At 37.3% G+C, this 23,885-nt stretch overlaps 1 protein-coding gene across 2 annotated transcripts; it reads right to left on the reverse strand.

The window, feature by feature from the left end:
• Positions 1 to 1,165: 1,165 nt before the first annotated feature.
• On the reverse strand, positions 1,166 to 22,918 carry ranbp3b (RAN binding protein 3b). 2 transcript variants are annotated; one of them, XM_014981791.2, is made up of 17 exons: positions 22,804 to 22,918; positions 21,031 to 21,086; positions 19,037 to 19,073; positions 18,876 to 18,953; positions 18,689 to 18,760; positions 14,024 to 14,089; positions 13,783 to 13,875; positions 11,719 to 11,828; positions 10,665 to 10,784; positions 9,059 to 9,159; positions 8,875 to 8,950; positions 8,682 to 8,778; positions 7,066 to 7,190; positions 6,851 to 6,971; positions 6,197 to 6,339; positions 4,553 to 4,748; positions 1,166 to 2,406 (listed from the first exon to the last, which is right to left on the reverse strand). In XM_014981791.2, exons 1-17 carry the CDS (start codon positions 22,823 to 22,825, stop codon positions 2,363 to 2,365), a joined length of 1,557 nt encoding a protein of 518 aa, XP_014837277.2. In that variant the 5' UTR covers positions 22,826 to 22,918; the 3' UTR covers positions 1,166 to 2,362. The 2 variants fall into 2 exon arrangements, with proteins under 2 accessions (XP_014837277.2, XP_014837276.2); XM_014981790.2 differs by lacking the exon at positions 22,804 to 22,918 and having other exon boundaries at positions 21,031 to 21,129.
• Positions 22,919 to 23,885: the final 967 nt, after the last annotated feature.

Below are 23,885 nucleotides of genomic sequence, written 5' to 3' on the forward strand. Positions count from 1 at the left end.
TGTAATTGCACCTTTATTTAATCAAGTGAGTTATTAAGAACAAATTCTTATTTCCCTGGCAGAGAGAAAATAAATCTAGGTAGATCAAGCAGCACACTTTTACAGTAAACAAACATTAGCAACACTGTTGAAGTCATAAAACAATAAAAACACTACTGAGGCAAAGGATAAAACTGACATTGAATATTTAACGTGCAAGACAGCATCTTTAAGATATTTTTGAAGGTTACCATTCGTGCCACCCAGTGGCGCAAATTAGAGGGTATGCACTGTGTGCAACACATAAGGGTGCTGTGCTAAAGGGGGCGCCAAAACAATTGCGTAAAAATTACAGTTGTTTGCTAATATATAAATGATGTGATCTGTAACAGAGGTGTGCCCATAACACAAATAAGAACGAATAATGTTGTGCCTCTATTCGTGACCATAGATGAGAGTAGGAATGTTGATACACACCGTCTCCACAACAAACCAGTACAACGCTCGCATCGCCACAGGGAGCGCACCAATCCGCCTACCGATCGCCCGCTCCATCTTTCCTTCTTTCAGGAACAACACTCCGACATATTTGAACTCCTCAGAACCTTGTTCCCGACCCAGTTAGGGCACTTCACATTTTCCGTGGTCTCAGATTTTGATGTGCTGATTTTCATCCTGGCTTGAAAAGTATTTCTGTGAAAGCTGTAGATCACAGTCCGATGAAACCAACATAACCAGATCATCTGCAAGAAGCCAAAACCTGATCCAGGTGGCCACCAAAACAGATTCCCATCAACATCTTGGTTGCACCTAGAAATCAGTGATAAAGGGCAACTTTATCACTGAAAATGAGTTATTTCAAGCAACTCAAACCAATCTCTGGTACTGGTCCTACTTCTGGAACAAGGATTTCATTCCAGAAGTTTCCCTCACATGATTCCCAAAAGGACATGGTCAAACGGCTTCGAGTCCACAAAATGAATGTACACTTGTTGGGTGAACTACCATGCACCCTTTGTACTCACTACCTTACTTTGTGCTTGTCTAATAAATAAAATTACAACTAAATACATTTAATTTTGTTGTGAAAATGTGACAAAAGGTGAAAAAGTTCACGTCGTGTTAATATTTTTGCAAGGCACCGAGTATGTAGGTGCAGAAAAATCATGTTTCAGAAGGAAAAATATCAGTCAGTCCAAAATGGTTTATTTTGTAAAGGGGGGCAGGTGAAGGAGATGAGAAAACATGGTGTGCTACTAAATGATATATTCAAATGTACATGTAATTCAAAGGGTATTACAGTCATCACTCAATATTTTGTTGTTTTTTTTGTCTTCTTTTTTTTTTCTTTTTTACACACATGAAGTCTTCACTCCAACATGGTTTCCAGATGTAAATGGATAAAAAGTTTATATCATTGTCAACATAAAAATAAGCATCAAGACGATTAATCCTTGGGATGCTGAAATTAATAAAAAAAAAAAAAGTTACATGCAAATTGAAGACTGATGGATTCATTTTCTCAAGCTGGAAAAAAAAAATAACTCCACAAAAATAAACATGAGTAACTAAAACACATTAATTCAGATGACAATTTAAGGTGAATCCTTCTGCCCTTTTGTCCTCAAATAATTAAATCACATTAGCGGAAACTGCATTGTTTGAGTCTTTTATTCACTATAATATAGGTCAATAGGAAATATAAGAAACTGCTAGTAATGACAACTTGAGTGATCTTGGCTAGCCATTACAAACAGCACGTATGTGTTGAGATGCATTATGAAAATCACTACCCAAAATAAATTACATTTGCCAAAACCTAACGCACAGACTGGTTGGAGGGAAGTGGAAGGAAGGGTTAGGAGGAGAGTCGGTCTGGATGTAGGACCAACAGACTAAATGACTAGTCAAAACACACTGTGAACAAAGCTCCTCTGGATGTGTGGAGTCCAGAGGTACGGCTGTAGAGTGAGTATAAAGGTCCCAAAGTAGAAACTGCAGTCTTAACATGTGCCATACTTAAAATGTAGAGGAAAACACCCTTACACTCATCAATATGATGAGCAGAAAAGTCCCAAACCAAAGCTTTGAAGTCTTTATTTTTGCTGTCAGGAGAGAAAAAAAAATACTTGAAAACAAAAATAAAACACAAAACAGGAGAGGGAGGGAAGAAACGACTCCAGATATTACGCTGAATGCAGAGAAGATGAACTGCACGAGTTGGGTGAGACACTCCGGCACAGGGGGTTATTTCCTGGAGCTAGACTTCTAATATCCAAAAGTACTGGTCTGGAGGACCCATATTGGTCAAGGGCTGTCCATGGAGATGCCTACAGTAAAATACCTCAACAGCGGCATCTTAGCAGGCTGTCCAAGAGTGACGCTATGTGCTTCCCGCTGCCTGGTTCTCGCCTCCATCTGAATTACCTGCAGGAAAAGAGAGGAAATTGGTGGAAATGTCACTGCGGGTGAGCAGCCTCAATATATTAAATCAAACCCAGCGTGAAAGCGCAAAAAACGTAATTTTCTCCCGAGGTGGCCAAACATAAACATGCTGCTCGTGTCTGTTTCAATTTTACATTTTGGCAAACAAGTCAGACTAGCAAATTAAGACTAACATTTACTTCACTTTAATGAGTTACAAAAAAAAAAAAAAGAGAAACTTGTTACAGAGGAGTTCCACTTTTGGATACATTTTAAGGGAGCTAAATCAAGGCATACAGCTAATAAAAACCCAGGATTTAACATTAAATAGGACAAAAAAAGGATTTTAACACAGAAATGTCGGCCTACTGAAAAGTAAGCCCATGTTTGCATTAGCATATACGCTCAATACTAGCCTGTGCACATAAATTACTACATCATTGCAGTGTGGAATGGAGATGAGTCGGTGGTTCTGCTGAGATGTTGATGAAGCCCAAGTTGCTTTGATATCAGCCTTCACTGATCTGGTGTCATCTTCCTCTTGACACAATAATCCATAGATATAATATGGGATTCAGGTCAGATCCAACTACTGACCAATCAAGCACAGTAACAAAATGGTGTTCGAACCAGTTTTTGGTATTTTTGCCAGTTTTTACGGGTACCAAGTCCTGCTAGGAAATGGAATCGGCCTCTCCATAAAGCTCGTCAGCAGAAGGACGCATGAAATGCTCTAATATATCTTGGTAGATGGCTGCACAAAGACAACATGGCTTCTCAAAAATCATCCCCGACTAAAAACTTCACACTCGACCTCAAGCATCTTGGATTCTGGGCCCCTCCAACTCCTCCACCAGACTTTTATTTCCAAATGAAATGCAAAGATTACTTTCATCAGAAAAGAAGAGCTTGTACCACTGAGGAACAGATGTCCCTTTTTAAGACGCTTCTCACACTGTCTCTGGATCAGGAATGGCTTAAGACAATGAATGTGGCGGTGGCAGCCCACATGGGATCGTTTTGTCCTTGTCCTCAGTCCAGTACTTTTTAATGTTCCGTTACGTCTCGTCTTATGATCATGTGGCTTTCTCTGCTTGTGGAAGGCATCAGCAAGTGTCTGCTGTATGAAACATTTCTGTTTAGAAAATCCTTTTTTTATTCGTTTATGTAGCATTCTAAAACTACATGTAAGGATTATTAGCTTTATGCCTTATTTATTAAATATATCACTAATAGAATTAAACTTTTGAACCGAATAACCAAAATAAATTTGCTTCTTGAATCTATTCTAATTTACTGAGATGCACTCAGTAAATTACTAAATCAGAGAAGCACTTCAAATGAGCATTTAAATTCTTACACATCTGGAAGTACAAGCAGTGGCCTAAATAAAGATCTATGTTCAGACATCAACACATCTCATATAAGGCTGAGTCCTATTTGCCATCTTCGGATAAAGATTTAAAATGGGCTCGATTACGTATGAGTAAATATAAAGTAAAAAGGCGTTGCTTGTCTCACTCTTTTATGCACGTCAAACTAGAGACCAGTAAATCGTGGTTTTTAATCTCTGAAATTTGCATTTTAAGATTGTTTCCATGCAGAAATAAATGGTAAACATCTCAATCTCATGAAAAGTAATGTCACTGATTGTAAGTCAATCCAAATAAACATCAAAAATTCTCATCATACTGAAACATTTCTTGGTAAAATTTCAATCTCAACTTCAGATAATAAATAATTCAGGGCTACATTACCTTTCAAAAAGTTGTTCCTGTACCTGGCGCTCCTGTCTCCAGATTCAAACTGGTTGCACATTTATAAAGCTCTCTTAATTGGACCTGACTGTCTCACGTCTGCCGTCATCATTAGTCAAAACCTAGCCATTAAAACAAAGAACACTCCTCCAACTGCTCGCTGCTTTTCTCTGGGCGCTCACACCATGTATGAAAAACGCAGGATTAATTTCCCTCTTGTGAAAACAAAACATTAATTACTGCAGAAATAGTTTCGCCTGTCAACCTGGTGCTAAACTAAGCAATTGCCACCAAATTTGTCAACAGAAACTTAGAATAATTCAGCAAAATGACACAGAGACTTTATTGTCATTCAACTGTACATTTATAATGTACATATTGAGCAAACTGACTTGTAGCAGGAGTGGAGGCTGCAGCGGAGGCAGAACCCTTGTCTTCCTCGTCGCTGTCGTCCTCGTTGGACTGCGGCACCTCGGCTTCAGGGATACTTGTCGCCGGGGTCTCCGTCTCCTGCTCCGCTCTGCTCTTCAGAGCTAAAATACGATGATGTAACGCTGCAGCCAGCTGACCTATGTCTTTCGAGCTACCCTAAAGAAACAAAAAGACAAAAAGGGAAGCTAGATCTAAGGAACTTTAAAGGTACATATACTGTAAGTACATTCCTGCGTGCAGATGTTTCAGATTTAATGTCTGTCTGTAGGCTTTGTGCCCTTTAAGCAACTGGAGGCTAATGTCAAACATCTGGGAAGAGACGCTATAGAGCTCAGTAGGCAGGAAAAAACATTGTTATGCAAGTGGGGGTAGTAAATATGATAAAAGTGTGTGGAGCGAAAGGTTAAACTTAATGGAGGTTTTTAGATTAATTAGAAGAAGCCCAATGGTATTCATCTGGAAATAAACACCACACTATAAAAACAGAATATTGGAGCATTTTAAGTAAAAGCACATCAGGAAACTCCTATGCCTAAGGCTAAAATAAACAATTTGCCGTCAACAAGGAATTTTATTACAAAAACAAGCTATGATAAAATGATGGAATTCAGGTAAATGACTATTATAATCGATTAAATACAAAGTTTTCCAAAAACTATTGTGCCATCAAGACATTTTCATAAAACCAGACATTTGACATTTTCTGTTTGCTGAGATTTGTCACGAAATCAATAACTTTCAATAACTGCATGTCTGAAGCGAAAATTTCCAAACTAAAAGTCAGGTGACTGAACAAATGTTCCCAGACGTCAGGAGTCCAAGAGAAAACGATGGAGACTTCTCACACATCCGAACTCAAAATCCAACATGGCTGTCATGCATGTAAAAACAAACATCTTCTGAAATAAACAGCCTATTTGAACCTCTAGAAGGTTTGCAACTGAATGAATCTTTCATTCATAAATACATAAACAACCTATATTTGTTAACATATTCCTTTAGTGTTTAATTCCATAACAAGAGAAGCATTCAGTGGACCCCAACCATTTGCAAATAGCCAGAATCTTTAAACACTTGAGACCTCCTGTAGAAACATGTATAACTGCCTTTTTTTTAGTAGTTCAAATATATCAAAAAATACCATAATATGCATTAATACACACAGTGGAAATTGAAATTAGCATTACAGCAGAAGCTTATATCTATGGTCTTCCTTATCTCCACTTTTGTGGATACAACCAATCAGCTCCTGTTTAAAATATGATTTAGTTGAATAGCAGGCAGTAGTTATGGAAACAACATTTTCCTAATTAAACACCATTTTCAGGTGCAGAAAATGTTCTGAAGTAGCTTTCTTCTGATTGAGCTGTGTGCCTCCTTGCAACATGAGCCATGTCGTTTTGTCATTGTGCAATAAAATCTATCTATAATTTAAAAAAAGGGAAAGAAAAAGAAGAGCAACAGCCACATAAGATTAGAACACACCTAAATTAAATGTGCAACAGAAATATAAAAATCTGGGCATATTTAAAAATATCTACAGCTTAAAAATAAGATAATTTAATCCATTAAACAACCTTAATTTATTGTTTTGCAATACATACTGATATTAAGAAGACCTTGACCCCCTGGTCCTCTGTGTCCATGGCAGTGATTCGCACACTCTTCTCACTGGCCTTGTCCACCTGCATCTGGGGCCAAAGTTTTGTGTTGAGGATCAACCGCAGGCTGCCCTGCGTCCTCATCACTGCGAAGATCAGGAGACACAGAGACACATGACTGTACAGAACTACTGCAAGATCATTTAACGTTTTATCTGTTAAGACTACCATAAAAACTAAAAAAAAAAAAAAAAAAAACAAAAAAAAAAAAACACACACACACAATGAAGCTACCACTAATGCAATCTGATTAGTCGTAGATGTGTGTTTTTATTTCTTATATTTGAATTTAAACAATGTCATTAAAACAAGGTTTGAAAATTATTGGTGCTTTTATTAAAAAATATTGCAGTAAACCTTATAAATTTACATTAAGGGATCAAATTAGTCGCATGACTTAGCGCCCCCTTGTGCCATACATGAAGTATTGCAGCAGAGATTAAAAACAAGCACTTGAAGCAGTTTTAAGACCTCGTATGGTCTTAAAACCTAAAATACAAGCATTTTTATTTTGTTAACTAAACTTTGCACTTCTGTTTTTTAATTTTTAACAGGGTTGAGGTTCTTCTCTATTCAAGGTTTGACAGGTGTGTTTACCAAGACGAGACTGTAGTGTGCCGTCGTCAGTAGAAGCCATGTCATTGAGTCTGAGCAACCCTCGACCTCTCTCTATCCACGACTGAGCCGTCTTCTCAAACACGTACAACTTGCACTGCATCTGTAGCAAAAACAAGGAGGGGGGAAATAAAAAGGGAAAAATTTGCATCCCTTTCAACCGTGTTTGTTGCACAAGGCCCGTCTCGTCTTTTTACCTGTAAAACATTGCTTTCCGACTCCTCCCCGGTTTTCACGTCGACCTTCTCTAAGATGCACTTCTTGGCTGTGGCTTTGGTGTAAGCTGCTGCAGATTCTGCCAAAGACTCTGACACACTGTTTGCTGTTAAAATGAAATGCAGAATAAATCATTTACTCCTTACTTTAAGATTTTTTTAAGTAGTCATTCCCTAACTTGGAAGCAAAACAGATTGCCTTTGATCCTTCACAAACTGTAGTCAGTGCAAAAGTGTTTAGTCATATTACATCTACAAATTTAAACCCATTTTGTTTGGAGTTTATGCGACAGAGCGCAGCAGACAAATGTGAAATGGAAGGAAACTGATGCATGTTTGTCACAACACCTTTTATTCGAAATACCTTAGAAATTCAAAGAGCTTGCAACAACTGTAAACCTGCCAAAACACCCAGATGTCCTGACAGAGAAGGCAAGGATTAGTCCATTTTTACACAGCAGGCAAATGTAACTCAAATCTGATGTTTTTGGCCAAAATGCGATCAATACAGGACTTCTTAATGGCAAACTGAGCGGCACAATTCAGGTCATTTTATTTCCAACTTTTATGTAGCTGACATGAGACATAAGTCAAAATCAACCGTTGCGAATTCAGAGGCAACAATGACACACATAATGTCGCCATTTCTGTTTTGAATTACCTTCCTTTGTCTAATTATGACATTTTGACAATTCTGTCAGTTCCTGCTTTAATTGTGCATCCCAAAAGTGTGCCACTTTTTTATGGAAAAGTACCACAAAGAAAATCAAAAGAAGGCTTCCAAAATTTTATGTTTTTGTCTTCATGCAAAATGGCACTTGTCTAAAAGAAAACTAATGAAAAACACTGAAAACATTTTACACAAAAATGAAACAAGATGGTGGTGGCAGCACACTGTGGAGACAGAGGGGAAGGCTGGAGTTGATGAGAAGTTGGATGGAGCTAAACAAAGGGACAATTCTGGAAGAAAACCCTGCTGGAGGAGCCAAAAGACTCAACAGTGGGGTCAAAGTTCACATTTCAGCAGGACAACAAAGCCAGAAGCTACTACTGGAAAGGCTTGGATCAGAGTAAATGGCCCAGTCAAAGCACACACCTAAATCTAATTGAGAATCTGCGCAGATGTTTTCTAACACGGGCCAAACAAATATAAATGAGCAAAACTGGAACAGAGATATAAAAGACCTGCAGCTGTAACTTAAACACTGCCGCTGCAGAGTACTGACTGGAGCTGGGGGGAAAAATGGACACCATACTTTTTAGATTTTATTCCTAAGAAAAAATCTATATTTGCTTTTTTTCCTTCCACTTACTTTCTGCTGGTCTGTCACATAAAATTACAATAAAAACATTGCATCTGTGGTGGTAAACAAGTCCCTTTAGGTAGAGAACATAGGAGGATTTAATCAGATTCTGTTTCCATGCCTTGGAAAAAGACCCTGTAACCTGCAGGCGTGCATGTGGCTGTGTTCATACATTTCTTTAGATCTTACATGTTTGGGTTTTCATCAAAGTCCAGCTAAGTTTGCTGTCATTTCTCACAGTAATGAATCTGAATAGCAAACATTTTTGAAGGACAAGAGAGAGTGTATTTTTACCCTTCTCTGGAGTCGTTTCCTGTGATGAGGGCTCTGAAGCAGGAGCAGCTGAAACCTCTTTATTTTCCTCGTTTGAGGCCTCGCCTTTTGGGGGACTCTGCAATTTAAAACAACAAATAAATAAATAAAATAGAAAAAAAGATGACTAAAATGTCATCTTGGTAAATTTCTGGGAAGCAGCTAATCGGCTTACCAGAACTCTTTCAGACATATTCTGCCCAAAGACAAACTTTGCTCCACCATCTGTACTGTTTGTGGCATTTTTTGAACTGAAAGTAAAACAAAGGAAGTGAAGAAAAGCTTCAGTCGGTGAACGCAGGTTAACCCATGAATTAAATTGAAATGCTAAAAATATATTTGAGACACAATCTCATTACCTTGGGGTAGAGATGTACTGTAAGAAATAATTAGTGCCCTCTGTTTGAGAGTCCAGTTGCGCCGCGTCTTTTGAGTTGTCTTCTGTGCTGTTCTCATCCAACTGGAACAAAAACAACAAAAACATGAGAGGGAATCTAAAAAAAAATAAAAAAATAAAAAAAAAGAACCACAACAAAAAAAAATCCCCACAGCAAATTAGCTAAATAGCTTGAAGCTGTGTGGTTCAAAAACACACAAATAAGCGCATACAGGCGAAAGCTCCTTTTAAGTAGTTGTCATTTTTAAGTGAAATTAGTAATTATATGGACAAAGTACATGTTAAAGTGAACATGCTCAACAAGAAGTCATTACATCTCAAATCTAATTTAATTTAAGAAATGTGTGTCTGTGTGTTACACATAATGGGACCATTAGACTTACTGAAATATTTAAGACATTCAATAGCAAAATGCTATGACTTGAATTTGGATTATTGAAGCACATCAGTGTTGAGGAAAACATTTGCAGATCAAACAAAGAAAACGAGAAAATACAAAATGTTTTTAAATGATTGTTTCATTCATTAAGAGTCTATTTGAACTGAGTAAACAAGTTTTTGGGAAACATAAGTTCAATTCACTGAAACTGAACCTGTCTGACAGCATGAAGTAGGCTAAAGGACACCAAAAAGCAACAGAGCACGAGCCAATGGGATGAAATTAAAGAAATGAAAAACAAAGTCATCAACATTTATGAGTGTGGAAAGTTGTTCTAAGGCTTTGATTCATAAAAATTAACCAAAGAGCCAAATGGAGAAAAAGTGAAACCGCAGTGAATCTTCCCAGGAAAGCACGGTCAAGAAAAATGACTTCAAAAATGCACTGATGATTCATTCAGAAGGTCACATAAAAACCAGAACAACTTCTAAAGCACTGTATGTCCAACTGGCCACAGTTAAGGTCAGAGTTCATGAGAATGAAAAAAAGGGGCAAAATAGCCTCCCTGGGAGAGTTTCAAGGTGAAAAGCAATGCAAACAAAGGCCCAGAGCTGCTTTGCCGCCTCATGATCTGGGCAGTTTGCTGTTATTGATGTAAAAAATCTATCTTTTAAATTCTGAAGGAAATTTTCCAGCCATCAGTTTGTCACCATAAGCTCGAGCACACAGAGTTATGCAGGAGGCAAAACTGCAAAACACATCTGGAAGTCCTGAAACGATTGAGGTTCTGCGGTGCTGAAACTAAAATAGGCCTTTAATGCATAAAACCCCCATGAATTAAAACGACTCTGCAGAAATTGCTCAACACTGATGTGAGAGACTCACTGCTTCTGACTGAAAATAATAGATTACAGTTATTGCCATCAGAGGCTGGCTCTTAGCGGAAAATTACTTTTTCTACGAACAACCAGGTAATACTGGATAGTTTTTGTTTTCTCTTTCATTAATGAAATCATTGTTTTAAAACTGCATTTCGTATTTATTCAGGTAGTTCTCATCTCATGTTAAAATTTGTTTGATGATCTTGAAGCATTTAAGTGTAAAGGGAAAAGAAAAAGCAAAAATCGGAATGCATTCATGAAAAGAGTAAATGTTTTCAAAATGCACTGTAGAGCATCAGCAATCTCACCTTTGCTCTGTCTTTGATATTTTGACCAAACACAAAAGACGTAGGGATATCAGAATCCTTCTTGTCTCTTCTGCCACCATCTTTGTTGCCGTTTGCTCCATCCTCCTCATTTTCATGTTTCTGAAACAATGCAAACACATTTAACTTTACTTCTAATAAAGCAGTTTGGCATCTCAAAGATATTAAATCATAATTTTTTCACTTAAATAAATAACACTTTCTACAGTTCAACCTCTGGTTTACATTTATTGAAAATACATTGATTCAGACAAATTGAGTTTTATGGATCAAATTATTCCTTTTATCTGCGTACACGCTCACTGCTACATGCTTACAAAACCATATCACATAAGACTGACGACAGTCTCATACACAAAATGAACCTGACTAACACTAACCTTTAGGGAGGAATGAGGAGAAGAATAAAAGCAAAACTCGCACTGCAACCTTTGCCTCACTTGGTTGCATCCCTAAGGTGAGCTAAGAGTCACCCAGCGCTCTGACGTTGAATGTCACTCTGTATCTGTTCCATTTGTATGACTTGTAACATTTGATCATTTTTGGCATTAAGGCCCGTTTCATATTTAACCAAATCTCATTATTTCTCAACTTGATGCAAGTTTTCCTTGCATCAAGTTAGCTCTACTTTTTATTTTATTTACTTATACCACTGTTGTGCAACTTTTGGATGCATCCCTGCTCTAACACACCTGACTCAAATGAATGTTTAATAAGCAGACCTTTGCAGGATTTGTTGACATGCAAAGGAGGTAGTTCAACCTTTTGATTCAGTTTGTTTCATTAATCGGCACTTGAGGACTGAAGGTGCAGGCAATCTCGTCCAGACTAAACGGCAAACATGTCCCGTTGTAATTTTTAAAATAAACAATTTGCAGGTATAAAGAAAGCAAAGAAACTAGGAATGATTTAAAATTCTTGCGCAGGACGGTAAAGTTGTCAGTTAAACCGCTCACAGAATCAGAAACAACTGAAACCAGTGAAGCAAAATTAAGATTATTTATCCATTCAACAGAAACGACGATGAAACTCTCACCAGTGACTTGGCTGGCGTAGTCGAGTGCTCTTTGTTGTTCAGGAAGAAGGACTGGCTGACCAGCGAGCCTTCTGGCGACTTTTTCACACCGTTCGTTCCACAAGTGGAATCTAAGTTTAAACGCACAACAAAATACATATATATTGTTAATTTTTTCTTTCTTTCTTTTCTGAAACACAATCAATGCATTAATTATACAGAAAACATTTCACTATACAGAGCATTTGGAAACCAGCACTTTTTCTTCATTTTATGTTACAGCTTTATTAGATGAATGTTACATTCATTTATAAATGAATGTCTTTCTACAAAATTCTACACACAAACACCCTGTTATAGCAATAAGGAAATAAGTTTTATAGATTTTTTTATTTATTTATTAAAAATAGGAAACCGTTAAATCACATTTAAATAGTAAAATTGCTGTGTCCAGGTGTGCAACCTGGGAACAATCATCTCATTTTGAGGGTAAACAAAAAGGAGTTTATTGTAGATTTCAGGAGAAAAAGGGTTAGATCAACACTTAATTTCACTTTGGGATCAATAAAGTATTTATGAACTTGACAGACTCCACACTGTGATTGCAGCCACATGTGTATTTACTAAATACTGACTTAACGGGTGAATATTTATGCAGTCACTTATTTTATGTTACAAATCTATTTAATAGAAATCAGTTTTCACTTTGACATCGAAAGATATTCATTTGCCAAAAGAGAAATCTTTTTGATTATGATTGATTTGTTAAAGCAATGAAGAGAGTGGAAGTACTTTTTATAGTCACTGCATGTAGCAAGAAACCAATCTAAGAAAATGTCAAAATGGTATTTCTGACTCCAAAGAGATCAATAAAGTCAAAGTTTACAGTGTTTATTATTTACTCCTCCTTTTTATACAGTTGGACCAGTTGTTTGAGGCAATGTGTCACTACACACTCTTGTTTGCTATGGCAAGCCAGAAGCTCTTGAGCAACAAGTTTGGGCAACGAGCCTGACAGATGAAGTTTGCTGACAGATTTGTGGTCTTCCGTGACAGGCAGGAGGCACCTCCCTCTCTCTTTTGAAATTTTCTGGCATAAAAAAAGGTAGAGAGTACTACAACAAGGCTAGTTTATTGCAGACATAAATGTCTTATTGCTTCATTATGTAAGGTCATCAGAAAGTCATAAGAATGTCATGTGATGTGAAATGGAGATATTTTCCCTAATCAAATTGAGAGCGCAATAGTATTAAATAAAGAAATAAAGTGAAATCAGAAGAAACTTCTCTTTCCTCTCATTTTTAGCTTGTGTGAGAAATCAAAATGATGATTTAATGTTAGGCAGAATTAAAACTTTACATATTTTGTTTCTGTTCGTAACAAATATATCAATAGTTAAGATAAGCAGAGTTCAGAAAATGACAGTTTCAATTCGGGAAGTTAAACGATCAGAGTGAGATTCCTTGAAGAAACTCAACTCCTGGTTGTTGTTTATTGGGTAGTGTGTATGAATGTCATGTGACTTGCTTTGCTTGCTGTGGTCATACTGGCAGACATCTCAATGTAAGCAGCTGAAACAATAGGCATTCAATTTTACAGTAAAATTTATCTCTGTTTTTTAAACTGTAAATAAATTAATGGGTTAAATGACTGATTGGAATGGTACAAGATATGGATTTCCCTCATTTAAATATGTTTTTTTTTAAACCAATATGATTAAAATAAACTTCAAATTGCTGAAGTAGGACTGTTACTTTCCTTACATTGTTGATAACTACTTAAAACCCCAAACATGACAATGTAGCTGTCTCTTAGAAAGACCCCAGAGTTGGAGCAACTGGTCCCTTTTTTGGACAGGTTCTCTTAATTTCTTAGACAAATTTGAGAAGAAAACAAAACATAATATATATGGTATAAGTTTTGTATTGTTACTGAATTAAAAAAAGACAGCATATTCATGTAAGTCAGACTGACAATTCTCAAAGAAAACTCAGCCTATTTTTTCACTTGTTAATCCTATGAAGTATCTTAGCAAACTGCCAACTATGTTGTGATTGATGTAACCTTAGTAGAAGCCGTACTCACTGGACTCTAAATGTGATTTGGAGGCTGGCGCCTGGAGAACTGCTGGGCGAAGGACACTGCGCTGCTGCTCCTTGGGTTTTTGACTCGGGACGCCTAGAACACAGATACGCTGTCTTACATATTGTATAAATCATTTATATTGCTTTGTCACTGTACGTTCAGAAACCCAGGGTATGTGTGAAATGTCTGAAGAAAAAGTATATTATAATCCGGCAGTATGACGACAACGACTGAAACCTACCAGAGCTCGGTGCTTGCCCATGTATGAGAGTCGGTGGCTTTAAACGGAACCCCGTAGGTTTCTCCTCTGGTGAAGTAGAGCAGAAAAGTCAACAACTATTAACACATCTAAAAATTACAAATCAACACGAATAGATAGGAATCTAACTGCCACTTCTCTAACGACTGTGCGTGTAACCACAGCAACACCCATGATGCTTGCAAAACCTGAGAGACAATACAATTCTCCTAACCTGACAAGACAAGTTTTTGTCCTCTGACCCATTTTTAAGCTGTTTCTTCAGTTCACTGGCTTTCTTAACTAGTTTTTATCAGTGACTGAGCACAATATAAAAGCACACCTTTTGCTTCATTTGGTTTTTGCATTTAATGATTCACTTTTGTGTCTAAAATGTCATATGATGAAAATTCCCTTTAAGGTTTGCAAATACTACATATAGGTAAAACTTGCTGGCAAAAGTCACATGGTATCCAGCCTTGAAAAGTACAAAGTTTGAAAAAGAACATTTGAATAAAATAATTGAAACACAAAAGGCATTGTGTTTCAATTAATATAAAAAATATTTTCTTTATCCCAAAGGGAAATTAAATCTTGCCCTAACTCATATCGTTATCTTTAAAGAGTCGTTGTGGAAGGATCTATGCTCGCAGTAAGTCTCGCAACGAATCCGAAGAGGTCTGTGACCGAAGACCGTTGATATGTGACGGCCTCATAACGGTCACAACAGATCATACTTCACAGCCACATTTCCTGGGTGACCCCATTAGTTGTTGACAAGAACTGCTAATCCACCTTATTTGCTTTTGCCACTCCTATTTAAATTGTTCAAACTTCCTCCTTCTCTCTCTGCATCCATGAAGACTGTTTTTCAACTCCTCTGGGATTTGGAGTCAGGGTTCAGTAATTACTGGAGATTTGAGAAGCTAATAAACTGCACCCAGTAGTAAAAACAACAACAACAACAACAACAACAACAACATGGTTACAGATCACAACAGTCCAAAAGTAAAAGAGTAAAAATGCTTCCAGCTACACGGAATCTATAAGAAGAGGGAATAATTGTCCAACAAGCAACGCCTCGGCCAAAAATATTAACAAACGTCGACAAAAAGAACTAATCAGAACTAACAGAGCTGCTCCATCATCCTGCCACTATGAGCGGCACGATTCCAGACCTATAAAGTTTATTAGTAGGAGGAAAAACAAACAGCTAAAACAAGGGTAGCTGCAGAAGGTTAAAGGAAATCTTCCACAGGAGGCTCGTTTCCAGGCTTTCCTCATCCTGGCTGTAAAATAACAGAGCTGTGTTTATTGTATAGTTTGTTGTGTTTATATTCTTTCCAGTCAAAGTTCACCTGCATGCATTTCAGTAATCGCTTTGCTTTCTATTCACCTTTTGGGAACATTCTCACTTTTTCACAATTATCTGATCTTACTAAAAATTGTGGCATATGACAATTGCATATTACATGTTTTAATGTTTCTGTACCAGTTAAGGTAACTTTGTCAATAAAACAGGCAAAGCTGTTTAACAAAATTCATAATTAGATTTACAGAAAATTACTAACACATAAATGTTCCCCGACAGGATCTCAACCTGAAAACTAGTCTCTCTACATCTAAAGGTCCCCCAGTCTTTTCCTGAAAGATGTAAATGAGGTAAAAAAAAAAAAAAAAACAATGGTTCAAACATGATATACCTCACCTATTTATAGCTATCAAAACAAAACAATATACATTAGGCCAGTGTTTTTCAACCACTCGGCACACCTGATCGTCAGGTGTGCCGAGGATTTTGTGTGACAAAATAGCTTAGAATTTGGTAATTGTAGTGAAAATGAAAGTTGGTTGAAAATATGGAGAAGCAGCATTTAGTTTTTATGCTCCACTAATTTGGAACAGACGTAAACAAAACAGCTGACACACTGACTTCCTTTAAATCAGGGTTAAAACCTCCATCTGTTTCATAACAACTGGAACACTGACCAAAATATTTGCTTGATGATTTTAATGACCTTTGACAAAATGAAATGTTTACTTGTTTCATAATTGGTCATTGTATTGGTCTTTATGTACTTTGAACTGACTGTGGCTGAAATGTGCTATATAAATATGCTTTACTTTTCCAAATAAATAGATTTCAGTGTAGGCATTTTATTCTCGGTACAAATCCAGCTGCCCTGTGAAAGCCTCAGGTTTACGGAAGAACATTTGCAACCAAACATCACGAAGAAAAAAGAAGAGCACATACAGAGATAAAATTATGAAAACACTTAAAGTAAAGCAGGGTTATGCTACAAAAATAATAACTCTGGATAGCTCAGTGCTCTGTTCAATCAGTCATCTGAAAATGGAAAGAGTATTTCACAAACCACCAAGACATGACGAGGAAGGGGATTAGTGGGAAGAACAGCCAAGAGGATATACGGTCACTCTGGAGGAGCTGCAGAGCAACACACACAGTGACATAAAGAATAAGAAGTCTTATTTTCAGACTGACGCAAGCCAAGCAGGGGCCGCAGCAATCATATGGAAGAAGGTAATTGGGTTAGAAAAGACCAAAGGGAAACTTTATGGCTTTAAAATGCAATCTGAACAAACAACTGTCAGAAAAACACAGTGACAAGATGAATCATGACAACTTAGTTACAGTTATTTGGAAGACAGAGGGAGCTTAAAACAGACGAATCCTGGAAGAAAACCTGTTGGAGACTGGGGGCAGAGATTCAGCTTCCACCAAGACAACAGAATGATTTAGATCAGACATCTCAGGCTCAAGGCCCGTGGGGCCAAATCAGACCTGGGATCTGATTCTGTATGGTCCATGAGATGATTTCATATACCTGTTAGTAATGGCCCACTGCTGGGGTGCATGTCGCCTGTGGCAGTGTCAGAGACGGCGAGGATATGTGCAGCACTTAAATGACAAACTAAAAATCAGCACCACTGTGTTCCCAAATGCTGAGCCATGACTTCACAGAGAGCTCTGCTGTTTTTCAGAGCAATAAATGACATGAAATTGTTCGGTAATCTATGCAATTTTGACATGGAGAGCTTTGCAAACATTAATATGGAGCTTATTTATCAGAATTCACCACCAAATCTTGATCAACTTGTTTTTAAGATATGTTCCAACATAACAGAAAAAAATGAAACATGTATTCAACATGTATTTTCAGTTTTTGCAACAACTTAAATGTTGTCATTTGCTTTTTTTTAATTATTATTATTGTTATATATTGTGTACTTCTTGACAGAGGTTTTATTTTACCTACTGGGAAAAAATGTTTTTGCTTGGATTTTTAAACAAAAATTATGACTTTTAGAAATAAGCAATCTTGTTTATAAAGTTAGATTGAATTTGGCTGATCAAAGCCAGTTAATGCATTGGAATGGCCCAATCAAAGTCCTAAATCCAACTAACATGCAAAGATTTGAAAATGTATGCTCACAGAGGCTCTGCATCCAATCTGAGTTTGGCATTGAAAAATTGGCAAAAACTAAAAACTATTCAGATGTGTAAACCAGGTAGATACACACCAAGAAAGACTTATAGCTGCAGTGAAAGCTGGCTCTATTATTTATTCACTCAAGCACACAACTTTTCAGCTTTCTATTAGTGAAAAAGAATTGCTAAACAGCTACAAGGGAAGTGAATACTTTTGCAAAGCATTGTAGCATAACATCTAATAACACCAAAGTATCTGAGTCACTAAAAATCAAAACGCTTTCAAATGGATGCTTAAAAATTTATTTGCCAGTAAAAGTGCATTGTTTGCAGCCATAATTACAGGCTACACATGGTCCTAATAGTTCCCAGAGTGAAAACATTTTCTGAATTTCTCAGGGTTTTAAGAAGTTCTTACAAATAAGCATGCTAAACTCAAACAGAAAAAGGTTTCACTTCTCTCTGCTCTGGATAAAGCATGACCTGATTGCAGCAAACAGAAAGCAACACAGATCACTTAATAAAAACCCACCAGAAAAAAACCACAAACACACAACATAAAGTCATTTTTGACATTTCATCTTGTTTAACAGTATTAAACAATGTGTTTTTATTGTCTGTGATTTAAACTTTTTTGTTTGTGTGTTTTTTTTGTTTTTTTTTTTACAAATTATCCAGAGTTTATGAATGCTCTGTAACCTCAGATCAGTTTTCACCAGCCAACCCGGTCCTCAAACTAACACCAAGGCTGCAGCAGCAGCAGCTGCTCTGACCAGAAGTGCGACTGATTGGCTCTGTTGGAGCCAGCTGCTGGTGAAACATGCAGCACGATCTTCAACGAACAGGTGAGAAACACAACATGTAACCCTATTAAATCTAACATCTACAGAAACCCTGTAGGTTGCAGTCAGCTTGAACGTGATAAATTATTACAAGCCAGACGAAAAAAATAAAACATACAATCTGAAATTGCACGTATTTCTTTTTCTATAAATAACACCAGGCCCCTGAACTTAAAATTTAGTCCCAAACCACAAGACGGTTTGGTGGGCAGAGAGCTATGTGTATGCAGGAAGCTTGCAAGACGGCACTGAAGAAAATGTGCTGGCAACCCAAACGTCACAAGACAAACCTTTTTAAACGTTTTAAAAAAAAAAAAAAAAGACACCTTTGAGTTGAAACCTAAACCATTTCAACACAAGGTCTTAAAGCCTCACCTGGCTCAGAATCAGAGTTCCCAGTTGGAGACTGGCAGAAACTTGAGGGCATGAATACATTGTTCTTGGGAACTGCAAGAAGCCAGACAGGACACTGCACTCGGCATACAAATAATACCACAAGAAAGAATAAGGCAAAAAAAAAGAAGAGGAGAAAATGGTCTGCTAAGTCACTACATGTCCTTACCAGAATGAGGGGGAGGGAATGATGAGGTCCGTTCCCTTTTCACAGGGGGACAATAGCTTCCCTCATCTTTATCGGAGTCTGAAAACAGGAGTAAAACATTTTTATTGTTAGTTTTAGAGAAAATCTATACTACAAAACAGAGATTATAGTATTTTGCTTACCCTCGCCATCTTCTGCACTTGAGCCTTCTGCAGACCGCTGCAAGACATGACAATAAAAGCTCCAGTTATTATACATTCAAAAATACCTTTAAAAGTCACAGGAGCAACCTGGAACCAAAACAATGTTTGTTATTAACTATAAGAATCGAATTAAGCCATTTAAGGTTTTACTCCATAGAAAGAAAAAGCTGTTAAGTGTTGGAAAACAAACATGCTTTAACGTAGGTTTAGGTGTCAAGGTAATGCCAAAGGTTTGGGTAGAAAGTAATGGCATTAAAAATGTCAACATCTTCTCCTATGTACTTCCAAAGGTTTATAGTCCTTTTAACGCAGAAGTTACTGCAGTTTTCTCTGGTTTTATGGATCAATGCTGGGAAAGTGACTGCAAACTACCTGGCAGAGCAGTAGGGTGCACCACAGTAGAAAATCACGTGATGGTGGTATTATGGTTAAATATTGCAATACTAATATAATCAATAAATCCATGTTTTCTTGTCTTCTGAATCTTTTTAGAGATGCCCCAATCCAGGATTTTTGGTTTCAACTGAATCCCAAAATCTGACTCTAAATATCTGCCGATACCAACAGCTCAAAATCCAAAATGTCTTTACAATATTAACCGTTTTTGTCAAAAGCAAATATGAACAAACCAATCAGCAACACGGCTGCATTTTATGTCTTAGAACTAACTTTTAGCAATAAAATACAAGAGCATAATTAAAATAAGTTTACAATTTTAAGTGAAACTAATTCTTAAACATATGGTGGCTTAATAGGAATTAGCATCGCTAAGTGACAGCAGCCTGGTCATTTATTTCCTTAAGACTTTAGGTTCTTCCTACAGGCCACTGAAATTCCCAACTCCATTATAATCCATGGCAGATGGAGGTAAAAGAATAAAATATTCAGTATTTTAGCTGGACACTTTCTGTCTGCAGAAGGAAACTTCTTCTTGCTCCTCTCTAGATTTCAGAAATTCTCTCCTTAAGTCAATTCAACTTTATTTACAAAAACACATTTTATACGACAATCGTAAACTCAGTGTGCACCAGTTACTCCGTGTCGGAAAGCAACCTCCACTGACCTACATGTTTGCATGAAACCAATAACCAGCATTTATCTCAAACTTCCTCCTTTTTATGATAAAATATCTCCAAGGAAGCTGAAGCTAAGCAGACTCTATATAATTAAACTTTACTCAATCTGTCCAATCTATGGATATATTTTAAGCAACTGTGTGAATACGGACAAACCTGTAATATTTTATTATAAAATTTGCTAAATTTTTCTTGGCTGTAAGTTTAAGGGCAAAATTAGTCAACATGTAACCTGCAGCAATACAGAATCACAACGTCTAGATCGGATCAATCTCCATTTCTCTTCCATCATTTCTATTCTTCCAACTCTCTCTGTGACCTTTAGGGCATCATCCTGTGTGTTAAGTGTGGGTATTAGTACAACACTCCATCAAGGATGAATATGCCTTTGGCAAATAAAGTGTGACACTTGCAATATGATAGTCAAAATGATTGCATTCCAAAGAAACCCTAGTGGTTTTAATTTTACACACACCATGTAATTGCAAAAGACTATCTGCACATCCTCTAGGCTAAGCTAGTGGGTTAACCAGAGACTTCCAATGGGTTGTACACTATAAAAGAGAAAAATAGCAACAGCGGTATAATGTTCTGCCTTATAACCACTACTAAACTAAATTATATTTCTGCTCTTGCCAAGCTACAAAATAAACAAGTTAAATGTGTTGAAACACTTTTAGAACTGTAATGACCTGTATTTTACATCATTTTAGCAACAAAAGGAGTAATTGTTTCTAAGGCACAAGTTCATCATGCTACATATTTTTATTTGCATTTTTTTGTTAAAGTGTAAACCTGTGGTAATTTCACTCACACTGAAAGAATCTCAGAACCACCCATGCCTACTTTTACAGATCAAATGAAGTGAAAGTGCTTTGACGGGAAGTAGAAACTTACCTTCTGTGCTTTATCTTTTTGGAAAACAAACACAGGAGGTGCAATGGCAGGCTTGTCTGTTAAGAAAAGATGTAGGCTGGTCATCCAAGCATCAGCTTTAGGTTACCTGTATTGTTATCCAGTTAACTTCTCATGAAAGTTGCACAAAAAAAGGCTACAGAATGAAAGCTGATAAAGATCACAAGCCAATATCCATAACAGATCAAGAGAGCCAAGTAAAATCGCAGTCATTACAAATATAGCAAGGCACACTTTAGCATTATGCAGGACATTTACCATCTTTTAAATATTTATGTTAAGGTGATCTAATGATGGTTGGAATCTGTTTGACAAACATCTTGAGTTAGAAAGGTTTCTGTGGTGACAGGCGGAGAAATCCGCTCCCATACAAACTGGGCTTAATCATACAATCCCATTAACACTTCTGGGAAGAGCAAGAATATATTATATAGATCAAAGCTAGCCAACACAAGCAATAGCAACAATATTTTTCATTGAAGAAACGAGAGTGTTGTTATTTAAATATTCAAATCTGCCTTTAAACAGCAACATTATATCAGTTTTTCTGAAAAATTTAGCCTTTAGATTTAATTCCAGCTCCAGGCTATTGCTGTATACCCGTGAAGAAGAGGTCTCACAAGGCTAGGCAATGATCTGGAGTCACCTCAAGCCACTTAAAGCATCTTCACGGTGTAACCTCTGAGATGTGTAATCCTATAACGGTATCAGACAAAGGTTTTCCTGTGTCTGAGCGGGGCCTGCTCCCGGGCAGGTGTAGGTAGCATCATTAACGCCGCCTGCCCTACAAAAGTGCACATGCAGTGCTGCAACAGATAAACATCTGGGGGAAAATGCTGCGAAGCTGTTTGACAATCACTGCACAGATGGATCATGCTGGTTCTGTTTGGTGCAACAACGCAATAAATGCTAAGTGACCTACATTTATCATCCATCTTTGTTTTCATTTTTAATTTCATTCAGAACAGCCAATATGATAAACGTATGGATTCCTGCGTGTAATGCTGGTGTTCACGTCAGGCATTCAAATTGCCAGAGGTGGTCCCGGCTTATGTTAACCAGCTAGCACTTTTACTATGACCCTTTCCAGCAAATAGTCGCCGCTACCGGTTCCTCCATGAAGCAGAGAGTAGGCTATAGTTAGCGTGCTAATTCGCTTCATCCCGCATGAGTCATCTCTCCTAACAAACAGTGCAACTAAGATTCTCACCCTGTTAGCTTTAGTTTCAAAATAAACCCAATGGGAATCAATAAGGGGCATAAATTACAAACTTTCACAAAAGCGACTTGAGCCTTGTCTTAATGGCCATTTTCACCCTTACGCGCCTAAACAAGCGATAGCCACTTACGACAGTCAAACAGAGGAATGCAGCACCAAATGAGCTTAAATGGACAGCGTTGTTCCATACTCATAATATTACAAAAAAACGTTTTATACCACTTGCTGAAAACGGATCTCAAATGGACAAACACACAGGCTAAAAATAGCCGGGGCGCTAGCTTTGAGAGGTAAACCGGGCAGCCCCGACTTATTCCAGGTATTAGCCTGAGCCCAACCGTTAGCATTGTTAGCCTGTTTGCTAACGTTGTGGGTACTATAAACACCGCGACGCCACACGGTACCCGAAGACACAAATAAACATGGGACCGAGATGTTTCATTGCAGCTCCCTCGTGTGCAGACACAATTGTAAGGAGCATATATATCAGCAGGTAAGGCTTGATGGGGTTTTTTCTCACACTGCTACTTACTCACCTTCGTTTGCCAAGTCCGCCATTTTACTTCGACGCTCTCACACCCACAACCCACCGCGCAGATAACACAAGCCGAGGCAGAAGTGTTTTCAGTCAGGCCCGGGGGCCCGACGAGTCAGGGGTCCCGACGAGTCAGGGGTCCCGACGAGTCAGGGGTCCGCTCTTCCTGTCCCAGAATTATAATTATGCTGTTCAACAATCTGGGACTCTAATTTAAATGTAAATAACCACAAAGAGACAACGTGTCAGCGGGGAAAGAACAGACAAAAACTGCAAAAAGTAGTGAAATACATCAATTGAGACATAAGCTGGCCACAGAAAGTTCCACACGAGACAAAACAAGAAATCAAAGTAACAAACTATCACTTTTCTAGGGTGATATCCAAGATTAGGGTCTTCGTTTGCTTGTTTTCTGTTTTTTTTTTTTTTTTTTTCTCCCTCTCTCTCTCTTACAATATAAAATATAGTTAATAACCAGGACATACAGACAGAAAAGCATTGGGGTCACTAGAAAAGGAATTCGGACTTTTTTTTTAAATCAGAAATTCAAGAAAAAAGTCACAAAGGCAATAAAGAAACACACAACTATGCGCGCACACACATACACTCACACAGCACTCTATTATTTTACATTAGCATATGATTTATATGGCTTTCAAAAAGTATCTTATTTCTATATTAGTAATTTATTTCCTCCTCAAATATTTTTCTCTCAGGTTATTTGGTCTCCAAGTTGCCCCAATTTATTAATCTCGTCTGGCTGTCATAACCTTTTCCATCCACATCATCTTTGTTTCCAAAAAGCAAAAATATTTCAATTGCCAAAAACTATTAGACCTCAGGAAGAAAAGGACAAAGTCTTTTGAATATGTCCTGTATTACCATCTTTTACATGTATTGATATTTTATTAAATAAAAGATCATTTTATTTAATAAAAGTATTAGCGAATTTTCTTTAATTTTTTTTTTTTGTATTTTTACATATTAAAACAAAGAAAAAATATCAAGCTTTTACACGGAGAAAAATATTTTTAGTAGTAAGTCCTTTGGAATATTGAATAAAAAAATCTAAATAAAATGCAC

The sequence above is a fragment of the Poecilia mexicana genome, unplaced genomic scaffold (genome assembly GCF_051168715.1).
Source record: "Poecilia mexicana isolate PSO_F unplaced genomic scaffold, ASM5116871v1 scaffold_17, whole genome shotgun sequence".
NCBI classification, from domain to species: domain Eukaryota; kingdom Metazoa; phylum Chordata; class Actinopteri; order Cyprinodontiformes; family Poeciliidae; genus Poecilia; species Poecilia mexicana.

Excerpts from the sequence above, each read along its gene's own strand:
- ranbp3b (XM_014981790.2), bottom strand. The coding sequence starts at position 21,114 with ATGACCAGCCTACATCTTTTCTTAACAGACAAGCCTGCCATTGCACCT. Across the intron at positions 8,951-9,058 it reads CAGTACATCTCTACCCCAAG|TTCAAAAAATGCCACAAACA; the intron begins GTAATGAGATTG and ends TTTTACTTTCAG. Across the intron at positions 7,191-8,681 it reads GGAAACGACTCCAGAGAAGG|CAAACAGTGTGTCAGAGTCT; the intron begins GTAAAAATACAC and ends TCATTTTAACAG.